Here is a 13,674-nt window from a genome sequence, read left to right on the forward strand (position 1 = left end):
TATATATATATATATATATATATATATATATATATATATATATATATATATATATATATATATATATATATATATATATATATATATATATATATATATATACATATATACACACACACACACGATCACCTTTTTACAATATTAATCAAGTATTGTTGAAGTGATTCAATATGAATGACACATTATCTGAATGCCTTAATTTGCAAATCACTACTGCCTACACATGAATACAAACCGTATGCTAGATGTCCAAACAAGTCCCATAAAAGAATTCCAAGGAAAATGATGAAGACCAGAAATCCTCTGAGTATAATATGAATCTTTAAGTTGTAAAATAGATGGCTGGAAAACAAATACAAATATATAAACTGCAAAATTTCCAGATTACAGGATTATCTAAACTATGAGAGCAATTTGAATTATTTTAAAAAGGCCTACGAAAATACAATTATTTCGTACGTCCATTTTGCATGGCAAAGAGCAATCCATTATTATTCATTATTGGTTAGACGTAGAAGCACAAAAAATTAAGCTTGTGAATATCTTTTTATTTTTTTATCTATACACTTCTCTTTTCTGTTTTGGCTTGTTACTTTGCTTCATATCATGTTCATTACAACTCAACCTTCTTGTAAAGACATAATCAGGATTGATGATTTCATGTCGTTATAACCAAATGTCGCTTTGTCCAAACTAAAGAAAAACTAAAGCTCGGATGGTTGGAAGCTTGGATTCATGGATGCCACTTTTCTGGATTATTCTTGAATTCCGGAATACAAGATTACAGATAGATGATTTTCTAATATAGGCATGTCGAGTTATGCCTTCGATCCGGGACCAAGGCATTTTAAAGTGAATCTATGATTCTTCAATTTATGGGTCATTGATTGTTACTTTTTTATATTCTGATAATAAGGAAAACTGAGAAAATAAGATAAAATACCCAAAACGAAAATTTTGTTCTTGAAAGAAAATCGAAAAGAAATGAAAAAATAATATTTGAATATGAGTTAATTTACTAGTCTAGTTGCTTCTTTAAGGTGAAAGTAAGCAGTTGATGTCAGATACTATTATAATATTTTGTAAGGTGGTCAAGGACTAAGATATTAAATACAACCTCCCATATGTTGGTTTTATTGTTTATTGTTGGCCATTTAATTCTGGTAGTGCATTGTGTGCGTGTAGTTGATTGTGTTCACATGCGGGGATGAGTGTATGTGTGTGTGTTTGTGCGTGTGTGTGTGCGTGAGAGATAGAGAAGAGAGAGTCAGGACTACAGCCTTCAGAGGTGGGAATCCAGACTATCTAATCTTCAGGAGCAGAGGTTTTTGTACTAGCACCCATGAGTAAAATGTAAAACAATATAACTAATAAATAGAGGTGCCTAAATGAGTAAAAAAAAATGAAAATAAAGATAAAGGGAGTAAATCTGACTCATGAATGAACAACACAAAACAAACGATGTTTCGGCCTTTGGCCTTTTTCAAGTAAACACAAATTACATATATATTTATATTAGATTGTCATAATAATATAGGCGAAAATTTGTAAATGTGTGTGTGTGTGTGTGTGTGCAATGGAAAAGAGAGAGAGAGAGAGAGAGAGAGAGAGAGAGAGAGAGAGAGAGAGAGAGAGAGAGAGAGAGAGAGAGAGAGAGAGAGAGAGAGAGAGAGAGAGAGAGAGAGAGAGTTCATTTGTTTATTAATTATTTTTTTATTTATCCATTTATTTATTTATTTACTAATTATTTTATTATTATTATTCTTTTTTTTCTCATTCTATTATTTTTACATATACATGCCAAATATACTTCTAATGATGAGGCATGTGGCCCGTGCGATGACCCTTTACCAGAGGCAACGGCCCAGTAGATAGTGTCAGTTAAATGAGTGGAATGGGCTTTTAAGGCTTTGTATTTCTATATGTATTTTGGCCAATTGATCATTTATTTACGGGATTAGATTTTCATTGTTATTGTTATTATTATTATTATTATTATTATTATTATTAGTACTATCATTATTATTATAATTATTAGTATTATCATTATTATTATTATACTGATATTATTATTATTATTATTATTATTATTATTATTATTATTATTATTATTACTGATATTATTATTACTGATATTATTATTATTAGATATTATTATTATTATTATTATTATTATTATTATTATTATTATTATTATTATTATTATTATTATTATTATTATTATCATCATCATCATCATCATCCTCATTTTATCTATTTATATTTATTCATTTATTATTTTAATCAGCATTCGCATCTCTGCTTCTATATTTAATTTTGATCAGCACCAAGACGCAATTATTTTTGTTTACATCATTAAATGGTAAGTTTGTGTTTTGCTCTTTTGAATAATCAAAGTTTTTTATGAAATAAATATTAAAATTATAAGTTTAAGAAATATTTAAAAATTCAAAATATCAAACCAACACTTTTCACCATCAAGTGTGAGGGATCAGAGAAAAGAAGATGAAATTATCTTTCATATGCTATAAACTTTTATTATTTAGATTCAGGGATTTAAGAAGAGAAGGTGTGTAAAGGAATCTCAATAATTAAATAAGGTTATGAAAATTATTAATAATCTTTAAGATTTTCTTAGTGGTTTTGATTGTCTTTAAATGAATGTCCTTATATAACAATTTTTAATGGAATTCTTATCATTCGTTGATTCTGGAATAAATATAAGTGAATCACATTTGACTATGTTTCTGGTTTATTAAAAAATGTCTATTAAGACAATGCTGTGATTGGATTTCAGTTTTACCTTACTCAAAATCCTTACTTTTACATACAGGTGAACTGATATCTCAAATCCGCCTCAATCTACTGGTATAAAATTTATATGTCTACATTCTACAGATATTCAACATCATTTCCATTACTTTTGTTTTAAAATCTAAAGTGTTGAACATTTTAAAATATTCTCTGTAAAATTTTCATTCACTTAAATTTATGTATCAATTTCATGGGTTATCCCTCTTGCTTTTTAACACCATCATAATTATGATTAAATAATCAATGAAAACTCTGTTAATAAACTGTTTAATAGTATAAAAATGTTTTTGCTGCACTTAATAACTGCATTACTACATTAGTTTGAAATTCAGAAAAAATCAATCAAAACGGCGACAAAATTGTCTCCCTCTTTCAGTGTAAGGCTATGACTCATCATCTAGTATCAGTCAAGGACTGGCTAGATTTACCTGGCGAACTAAACTGAATGTGATAAACGCCTGTGTGAAACGCATCCTTCCACTCCCGTTCTCCCACTTTCATTCTCTCTCTCTCTCTCTCTCTCTTTGTGCTTCTCTCTCTCTCCTTTTTTTTTTTTAAATTCAATATCGTAACAGCGGAGGTAGGGGACCACTAATAACACTATTGCTGTCTAGTATTCTTCAATAACCCCCCCCCCCACCTTATTCTTGAATTATATAATATATATATATATATATAAAGTTTTTATATCATTACGTCATCTCAATCTCATTGTTGCTCTCTATCTCTCTTCCATTGCGCGCGCACACACACACACACACACACACACACACACACAAACACACACTTACATATTTTCGCCTATATTATTATGACAATCTAATATAAATATATATGTATTTTGTGTTTACTTGAAAAAGGCCAAAGACCGAAACGGCGTTTGTTTTGTGTTGTCCATTCATGAGTCAGATTTACTCCCTTTATCTTTATCTCCTGTAAAACAATATGTTGCAACGACAAGCAATCAATCGTTTTAGAGGTATGGACTTGTAATGTTGGTGATAGCAATACGTTGATCATGTGAGGATATCATTAATTATGGACCGCCTTTTCTTGCTGCCAATTATGTCATACATTTCTGCTTGTGCAATGGTGTCAAACTATGGTTCTCCATTTGTAGTATTTCAATGGCTGCTTTTGTCTCAATGCTTCTTAGTCATTTCTTTAACATAGGCCCTGAAAGAAAATTTCTCAGAAGGATGAATAAAGGGAATTTAGTTAAAACAAAGGATATTACTAGTTAGACCTGTAAATGAGCTCTATAAAAATTGACTGAAACTCTTCGACAAACTGAAGATTCAATTATTTTTTTAAAAGCGAGGGCATCATTGGAGAGGATTGTGATAAATACAATACATTAAAATAGTGGGTGTTATTTCTTACTGGAAGTATGACTGCCATAATTTGATGTAGAAGGAATGCTAAATAAGCATGTCATTCATATAGGTAAAGATGACTTCATCAGTCATATTCCTGCCTCTGGAATTTTTTTGACATAGTCAGAAAAATAATCACCATTATCATCTTTAACTTCTAGCCATGACCAATTGAATTTATTCCTCACATCTTTATCGATGCTCGACAAGTCTGAACTGCGATCCATGAACAGCTCAGCTATTGTGAGAACATTAGAATGATGTAGCAATGAGCATACTTGATTTTCAATCAGTAAATGACAGAAAAAAAAAATTAAATAAATATGACTTCTGGCCAATACACTGAATTATTAAGTAGAAGTGAATTATCAAGAAGAAACTTCGGCAGGCGTAGCGGAAAAATTCAAAGAATCGAAATGAAGGTAAATCGCCACAAAACAGCAAGCTCGCTTGGGCTTGAGCAAAACAATGGCAGAAAACGTTCTGATTTGCACGGGAATTAATTAGGCTACTTACCATTGTTCCTTATAATCAGGTACTCAATCAGTGAAGAAACGGTCAACCAGTTTGTTTACAACGTGAGGCAATCGAAATGTGCTTGTAGTTTGTAGCAATCTATCCTAACTTTCGATTTAAAGGTGTCTTCATAACGGACTTCTGGCATTCGCAATTTACTTTATCATACTTTTGAGACTCGCCAGGTAAATGTGGTCAATTTTGGCTTAGATGAAACAGTGAAATTTATCGCTCGGTGGCTCAGTTAAAATTGGCTACAGTTGGGATCACGACGGGTTTGGAAAGTGAAACAATAATTTAACGAAGGATGTGTGAAAATACCCAGGGATGTGTTCAGACACGCCTTTTATAAAAAGCGTCGCTTAGTCTTGGCAATATATACATCGTTAATATAAACGGTCCCCATGAGCTATGCATAGCGCTGTGGAACACTCCTAATTACTTTACAGTCATTCGACTACGATTTGTGAATTCTTTCTTTTTTTTCTATTTCTTTCTTTCTTTCCTTTTTTTAAATATTTGAATTTGACAAATTGACTGATTTCAGTTAATTGACTGAGAATTTACAGGTCTAACTAGTACACCAGGTTAGAGTAAAATTTAATTCTGCATGTCGGCAAAACCTACACCTATGCACAATTAATTGCATATTAATTCACTGAAAAATGATTATCCTCCTAACAATTATCTTTTTACCTGGAATCCATCAATCCCCCAAGAATGGAACCTAAGACGGAGAAGATTTGACCAGAAAATCCTACCCAAAATCCAGTCATGTGAGGGCTGATGCCATTGTCAAGCATGAACATTGGGAACATATTTGTAGCACCCATTTCTCCTGCAAGGATTAATTGGTCATTTTGCAAAAATGAAATATTATTTTAAAATAAACAAGAATATTTATTATATTATACACAATTTGGAAAAAAAAATTTTTTTTAAAACTTTGCATTGTGAAACATTGTCAGCATCTGAAATTAACTATGCACACACCAAAAACCAGACCATTGGAATAAGCTGTGTTTTTGGCATTATGGACATAAACAAGGACATTGCAATTTTGAGGAGAATGGGGATGGGAGTTGTCCTATTACAAAACATTGATTTAAGTGGAAAAGAATGAATTTTATACCGATTGATATGCATTATAATTATAACCAAGTCGAAAACATATCTAATACAATAACTAACTAAGCTCAACTGTATGCATCAAAAACCAGTCAGACCAAAATAGCTGAAACAGAGTATCAGTGATTCAAATTATTTTGTCAAATGTGTTCTTATTTTCACTTCTTTGTAATTGTTAACAGACTCTACAAATACAAAAGCGCTGAACTAATTACTACTGCTAGCCTGAAAAAAATGACTGCTTCCCACTCAGAAGTTAATATAGCAATTGCTTATCATCAGTGGGTCAATCAGTCAATCGAAAAATTCTTCCATGCACCTGTAAGTGAGCACTTATCCGGACCAGTGACCACCTCAAAAAATCTTTACCCACACATTACACACACTCACACCCACACACAAAGAAACTGTGTTACAATAGACAAGAAGAGTCTTATCTTCAGTCATATAAAAACAAACTGAGGCCCAAAGTGCTGTAAATCCCAGTTTCTGGAGTGATGTACAGAGAGTAACAAGTGGTCGCTATCCTTTTGATAGGATCCTAGTCATTTGCAAGATAATTAATCCAAAGTATGTCAGAGCTGAATAACTTGATTAATAACTTGAAGAGCAGTTCAATAACTTATACAATAACTGTGAAATTGCATCTGACAATTTGATAGTAGAGTTAAAATGCCATCAACCTATTGTTATTATGGTAGTGTGGATGGTCCAAAAAACCCAGCTGTGTCTCTGTAAAACGTCAAGCAACAATGTGCAAGGGGGCGCTCCGTAATACTGGAAGCGAGCGGAAACAAAGAAATGACGATAGTGAGCCAGGGACTATGGGAGAGGATATCAGAGGGAAATTAACCTGAGACTATGGGAGATGCTTACCAGTGGGAATTGAAGTCAGGACTAAGGGAGGTGAATGAACCTGAGACTATAGGAGGTGGGCACCAACAGGAAAAGAACATGGGACTACGAAATGTAGATACTAGTGGAGAGTGAAGCCCAGAATATGGGATTCGGACACCAGAGGCGAGTGAACCCAGAAGGTTGCTTCTTTTTTCTGAAATCTCCCCTAGTCCTAGATTCATTCTCCTCTGGTATCTCCTTCCCATAATCCCCAATGGTGCCGACCTTCCATATTCATAGTTCGGTCCACACTGGTTATCCACCTCCCATAGTCCAAGGTTTATTCTTCCCTGGTATCCACATCTCTCACACAACGTGTCCACTTTCCATGGTCCCAGGTTCACTCCTCTCTGTTTTCAACCTCGGGTAATTTCAGGTTCACTCTCCACAGAATGAATCTTCTTTCTGGTCATTTGCTGTTGTTTCCAGTCGTTTCCTACTGGTAAGCATCTCCCATAGTCTCAGGTTAATTTCCCTCTGATTGCCTCCTCCCATAGTCCCAGGTTCTCTTCCCACTGGTGTACACTTCCCAGAGTCCCTGGTTCACTCCCCACTGCTGCCAACTTTCCATAACCGTCATAGTTTCGTCGTTTCCGGAATTACGTAGCACCTGTTTAAAGCCATTGCCAAGATATATATATATATATATATATATATATATATATATATATATATATATATATATATATATATATATATATATATATATATATATATATATATATATATATATATATTATATATAAAATTACCACACACAACTGGCTATAGGTGGTGACAAATATTGCAAAGAGTTCTAGTATAAAAGGGACGCCTGACAGGTTCTGAATAAGATGGGAATTCTTTTATCTATTTGTATCTCTTACCCTGCAAATGAAATATAATATTTACAATATAAAATATAAGCAGTAAAAAGAGATTACATAAATAATAGCTACATGCACATACCTACTTTGTAAAACAAGGCAAAAATCACCATCCATATTGTTCCTTCGGTTTCAAAAAGACTCAGTATATAGCAATTGGATTGAGAAATCTCCTGAGGGGAGTTGATATCATCTCCTCTTGAAATTGTAGAAGGTTCTTGTTCATTAGTATGGCTATCAATTCTTGTACTAGAAATATGACTTGTTTCATGTTCTACACCACTTTCTTCTTTGAGGAATAAAAGACTTATGAGAAATCCCAAGATATATATTGCAGAAAGAGTTAAAAATATACTTCCCCAGCTCACAATGTCACTAAGCAAAGAAAAGACTCCACCAGAAAATACGCCACCCGATTTATAACCGACAACCTGGGCGATATTTCCTTGAGACAACAGCGATGGTGTAAGTGATTCTATGACAACGGAATCTAAAGCAATGTCTTGTATAGATGTAATAACATTAAATAAAAACATGAGAATGGAAAGTTGGAAGACAAAAGTTGGAGGGACAAATGATGACAGGACACATAATATGCAAAGTGTCAAAAGGCTGGCATTCAGCCAAAATTTTCGAGTAAAATAATTGTCAACGAGCAAAGCCCACAGTGGTTTGAACAACCAAGGCATCATCAATAATTTAAACAGTCCAACTTGAGCCAGGTCCATACCGTTTACTCGGAATAGAATAGGAAGATATCTGGTTTGCAATCCATAGGGAATACCTTGAACAAAATACAACAGGTAGAAAACAATAAAACGATGAATTCCCAAACTTCCACCTACATTAGTCTGAAACATTTTGATATCTACGATGTGGGGAATAATGTAGGCCTATTAATTTCAACTTGTCTCCATATTGCAAATGTCAACAAATGCCAAAATCTTGATGGTAGATAACCTGAAATGATATGAGTTTAGAATTTGAGTATTTAATTTGATCAAGAAACAGAAAAATAATACATTTACAGTATATTGTATACAAAAATAAATTAGCAAAAGTACATTCTAGACAAAATACAGATGAAATTTATATAATCATTCACTTTGTATAAAAGATCATTAAAAAAAAAAAAAATTTGATTCACAACAAAATATAATGAAATAAAAAATAAAAGTGAGTTCCGTGATTCAAACATTATAAAAGTGTTAAAAATTCAACTTTATATTTTCTTGATCCTAAGACTAAGAGACCCAGCTACATAACTGCAGCTAAGTAAACAATAATCGGCAAAGCAAATGTGACATCTAATTCGCCCCTAATCACTGTCTTGAATGATAGTGGGGGTGCTTGAGGCATATCAAGATGCAAAGGTGTAATTCTGGTTAAATGTCACTAGACCATCCCAGATCTTCAGCCGATATGCAGGTACCATGAACGACCTGCCCAGATATGTGACAGGGTCTGATCCAACCCAGTGCCCAAATGGCTTCGGCCATCCCAGGCTCCACACTACTATTTGTAATGGTCACATCCAGCTATCAATTTCAATGGCAAAGCAGCCGGCTGTCTAGTCAAACACTGCTGCATTCGATGGCAGAGGCAATGTGACATCTTTGCAAAAGGAAAGCTTCCACAAGTGTGGAAGCATGCTAAGATAGTTGCCAACCTATAGCCAGGGAAACCGGCAACGGAGGCTGACAGTTACAGACCCATATCACTTCTGGGTTGCCTGTACAAACTTCTGGAGCGTGTGTTACTGAACTGATGGGGGCTGGTCCTAGACACAGCCCTGACATCTGAGCAGGCTGGCTTCAGGCAGCGGAGGTACACAACGCAGCAGGTCATTGCCCTTATAAACCAGGGTTTGAACGGAAAAGGCAAACTGATGCTGTAATTATAGACCTATCAGCGGCGTACAATACGGTCTAGTGCTGCTGGCTCAAACTTGCAAAAAATCATACAGAGCAAAAAGACTTGCTGATTGAAAAAAGAAGGTGAATTGCCAGTTTGACGTTTCAGTTCAAAGTGACAAAAAAAATTTCATTAATCCATTTGCTTTAAAATAAAATTTTAAAAAAAGCTGGATTTGACATTTGATCACTATTTACTTTCATCGCTGTGATTATCCCCAGGATTTGAACCCGTAACGTCGATTCTGGTAAAACTTCCAGGGCAGACGACTAAACCATTTGGCCATGACACCCACTTTGAAGTCGACGCATATTGTGTATATGTAGTAACAACTGATTTAATGTTGGTCAATTTTATGTTTTTATAGAGATATTTTATTAACTTTCCTTATTTCTATGTGCATTTGGAAACATTCCATATTCTGTAATGTTGATAATTGTTTAAAAGAGCAGAGTTTCAAATATGTGTCTGGGAATAACTTCAGGGGTGAGAATGACTGGTCACAAAAAAGGAGGAAATTTTTCAAAGTGAAGATCATGACCCATGATGTTGTGGTGATTGTTGTAGTAGCTGTGGTAGGAATGATGATGTGGTGGTAGGGATGATGTTGTGGTGGTTGTAGTAGTAGTGGTGGTAGGGATGATGATGTGGTGGTGGTTGTAGTGGTAGTTGAGGTAGGAATGATGATGTGGTGGTGGTTGTAGTTGTAGTGGTGGTAGGGATGATGGTGTGGTGGTGGTTGTTGTAGGAGTGGCGGTAGGTATGATGAGGTAGTGGTGGTAGGGATGATGATGTGGTGGTGATTGTAGTAGTAGTGGTCTTAGAGATGATGATGTGATGGTGGTTGTAGTACTAGTGGTGGTAGGGTGATGATGTGGTGGTGGTTGTAGTGGTAGTTGAGGTAGGAATGATGATGTGGTGGTAGTTGTAGTAGTAGTGGTGGTAGGGATGATGGTGTGGTGGTGGTTGTTGTAGGAGTGGCGGTAGGTATGATGAGGTAGTGGTGGTAGGGATGATGATGTGGTGGTGATTGTAGTAGTAGTGGTCTTAGAGATGATGATGTGATGGTGGTTGTAGTACTAGTGGTGGTAGGGTGATGATGTGGTGGTGGATGTAGTGGTAGTTGAGGTAGGAATGATGATGTGGTGGTGGTTGTTGTAGGAGTGGCGGTAGGTATGATAAGGTAGTGGTGGTAGGGATGATGATGTGGTGGTGATTGTAGTAGTAGTGGTCTTAGAGATGATGATGTGATGGTGGTTGTAGTACTAGTGGTGGTAGGGTGATGATGTGGTGGTGGTTGTAGTAGTGGTAGTAGGGTTGATGTGGTGGTGGTTGTAGTAGTAGTGGTCTTAGAGATGATTGTGTAGTGGTGGTTGTAGTAATTGTGATAAGAAAGATGATGTGGTGGTAGTTTTAGTAGTGGTGGTAGGGATGATGATGTGGTGGTTGTTGTAATAGTAGATGTGGTAGAGATGTTGATGTAGTGGTTTTGGTGAGTGTTTTTTATTCAGTGATGATAATAGCAATTTGTCATAAAGGAGGAAAATGTCTTGGTCAATCGATCAAATACAAGCAAAGTGTAAAAATAACAGGAACATAGTTTTGCATTAGTGTTCTGTAATATATTACTATTACTAGTATAAATCCATTCTTATCATTAGACATAAATTTACTTTTTGTAAACATTTAATGAATTGTCCTTTCCACATGTTAAAGGCCTACAATGTTATTCAAATAAAAGGCTAGAAAGTGTTGTTTTGTTTTGATTTTTACTTTATAAAGCAGGCTACAATATCTTTGTTACCGAAACCTAGTGGTTAAATTTGAGCCATAGTCCAAAGGTAAAAAGAAAGAAGAGTAAACTAAGCCAATCACCATTGCTTTATTATAATATATTATCTCTGTATAACCAGACGATTTAATGGAAATGGAGAAACAGATAGAGAGAGAGAGAGAGAGAGAGAGAGAGAGAGAGAGAGAGAGAGAGAGAGAGAGAGAGAGAGAGAGAGAGAGAGAGAGAGAGAGAGAGAGAGGAGGGGGGAGGAGAGACTTCTCTATCAGAATAATTTATGTATTGATCCTATGAATTCTATATTTTGAAAAAAAAAAAGAAAATAGAAATAAAAAGAAAGGCAAAGGGAAAGAAGAGGATAAAAAAAAAGAAAAAAAAAGAGAGAGAGAGAGAGAGAGAGAGAGAGAGAGAGAGAGAGAGAGAGAGAGAGAGAGAGAGATAGGGATGAGAGAGAGAGAAGAGTGAGAGAGAGAGAGAGAGAGAGAGAGAGAGAGAGAGAGAGGGAGAGAGAGAGAGATAGAGAGAGAGAGAGATTAAAAAGGCAATAGGTATCTACAACAGAGAAGAAAAAATCCAGACCCATTTGTGACCCTCCGCCTTGAAACGGTATTCAGTAGGATTTTTCAATTTTCGGTTTTTGGGATATCACCAAATTTATACAATTCTGATTATTCATTGCCGATATTGACCGTTTGAAGTAGGGAGAGTGTGAAAACCAAGTTTTTGAGAAAATCGACTTTGAAGTGAGGCACCGTTTTCACGCACAGTCAAATCAATGGGCAAAAATAACTCCTTAGATACGGGCATTGAAAATTTGACGAGAATGATGATATTTGGCAGGAGCTTAGATTATACATTTAATAATGTACATACAAATTTTTGAAACAATCCATTTATACTTTTGTAGTTTCTGAAACAACCAGAAACTGAAATTTGATAATTTTGACCATTTCCACTTTAAAACCAGTTTTCTTCGTTTTCCAAATCCCGACTTAATACCGCTTCGAGGCGGAGGGTCACATTTGTCCCTCCCTTCCCCTTCAACCATCAACTAGCTAATCAAAGAACACCACTGGTCTTCTGTGTCAATTGTGACATCTGATGCCATTCTGTCTGGCCCGATGTCATAAATACGGGACCGTCACCAAATTTCACGAGACTGAGCACAGGTGTCAAAATGACATAAGACATAATGGTGATTTTGTGGTTTTGAGGAAAATGTGTGACACGGCAAATTCAATGGAAAATTTCTGAGAAATTCTCAAAATCACTGTTTATTTATCAACAAAATAATTGAAAAAGGAGGAATTGTGATGGGGATGGGCGGAGATAAACTACCATTTAGGTGGAAATCCGCCTTCAGCGCCTGAAAAGAGTAGGACTGCCAAGTATGGTCTATCGGCATTTGAGAGGTGATATGATTGAGACCTATAAGTTCACACATTTCCTGTACGCAACTCAGGATAGGCTGTTCACAGTAGACAAAAAATCAGTCACCAGGGGCCACTCATATAAACTTCTGAAACCCAGAGTTAAAACCACCCTTCGACAGAACTTTTTTACACAGAGAGTAATTGAACGTTGGAACGCATTGCCACCAAATGTCGTTGAAGCGCCGAGTGTCAATGCTTTCAAGAAAAGATTAGATGCTGTGATGGAAAGTTATGTGCATAGTGTAGAAGTACCTCCCACCCAAAATAGCTATGATCAAAAGATCAGTAGAGAAAGTGTAGTGTAGGCTAGCCCCTGATCACAAGATCAGGTAGGGAAATGCATTAGATCAGTTGTGAACAAGACATTCAGTGACTGGAAAGACTCGGCGACAGGGTGTCCTGGGGATAATAATGACAGCCTTACTTAACTTTCATCTTGTGTTAAATATCACTTGATATTGACTGTTTTGGGACACAAATAACCACTAGCATTTTTTCCAGAATATTTGGTATTTTTCACGTCCAGTTTGGCATTTTGCATAAAATCTTTCTGCCCACTTGTTAACATGTGTCTGGGGAAAACCAATTTTCGTTATTCCCAGACAGACAGGTGTCTGGGAATTTCAATAATGACAGCCTTACTGACTTACTGCTTCACTTTCACGTTTCAAAACCGGGCATTTTATCTAACTTAAATTGACGATTAGCTATTGGAAATGAAAGGCTGCATCTTACTCAAATTGATAAATTTACTGTTTAGAATAGGAATATGAGAAAAGTTCTATAACGATCAAAAGCAAACGCCGACATTCATCAGTGTTTTGTTTACGTTTTACTCAGCAGTTGGCTGATAGTATGAAGGGGGGTTACTCTTGTAAAAGCTGTATCTTCGGATTGCATAGATATCATATAATTCCTATCTATTGCTGTTTTATTTT

General features: G+C 35.3%; 2 protein-coding genes across 3 annotated transcripts in view; one reads left to right on the forward strand and one right to left on the reverse strand.

The window, feature by feature from the left end:
- LOC144966042 (major facilitator superfamily domain-containing protein 3-like) overlaps positions 1-13,591 on the reverse strand; it is a 20,581-nt gene extending 6,990 nt beyond the window's left edge. Inside the window, exons 1-4 of one of the 2 annotated variants that reach the window (XM_078902043.1) lie at positions 13,472-13,591; positions 7,680-8,557; positions 5,403-5,544; positions 236-342 (exon numbers count right to left, since the gene is read on the reverse strand). In XM_078902043.1, coding sequence (XP_078758169.1) covers positions 236-342; positions 5,403-5,544; positions 7,680-8,457 — 1,027 coding nt within the window. In that variant the 5' untranslated portion in view covers positions 8,458-8,557; positions 13,472-13,591. Of the gene's footprint in view, positions 1-235; positions 343-5,402; positions 5,545-7,679; positions 8,558-13,386 lie in introns of both variants that reach the window. The other variant, XM_078902044.1, reaches the window with a different exon arrangement.
- LOC144964066 (uncharacterized) lies at positions 12,694-13,041 on the forward strand. Its single transcript, XM_078898006.1, has one exon. It carries the CDS (start codon positions 12,694-12,696, stop codon positions 13,039-13,041), a length of 348 nt encoding a protein of 115 aa, XP_078754132.1.
- Positions 13,592-13,674: the final 83 nt, after the last annotated feature.

This window comes from Berghia stephanieae, chromosome 2 (genome assembly GCF_034508935.2).
Source record: "Berghia stephanieae isolate SIO BIC M18660-M18661 chromosome 2, UCSD_Bste_1.3, whole genome shotgun sequence".
In the NCBI taxonomy this organism is placed as follows: Eukaryota; Metazoa; Mollusca; class Gastropoda; order Nudibranchia; family Aeolidiidae; genus Berghia; species Berghia stephanieae.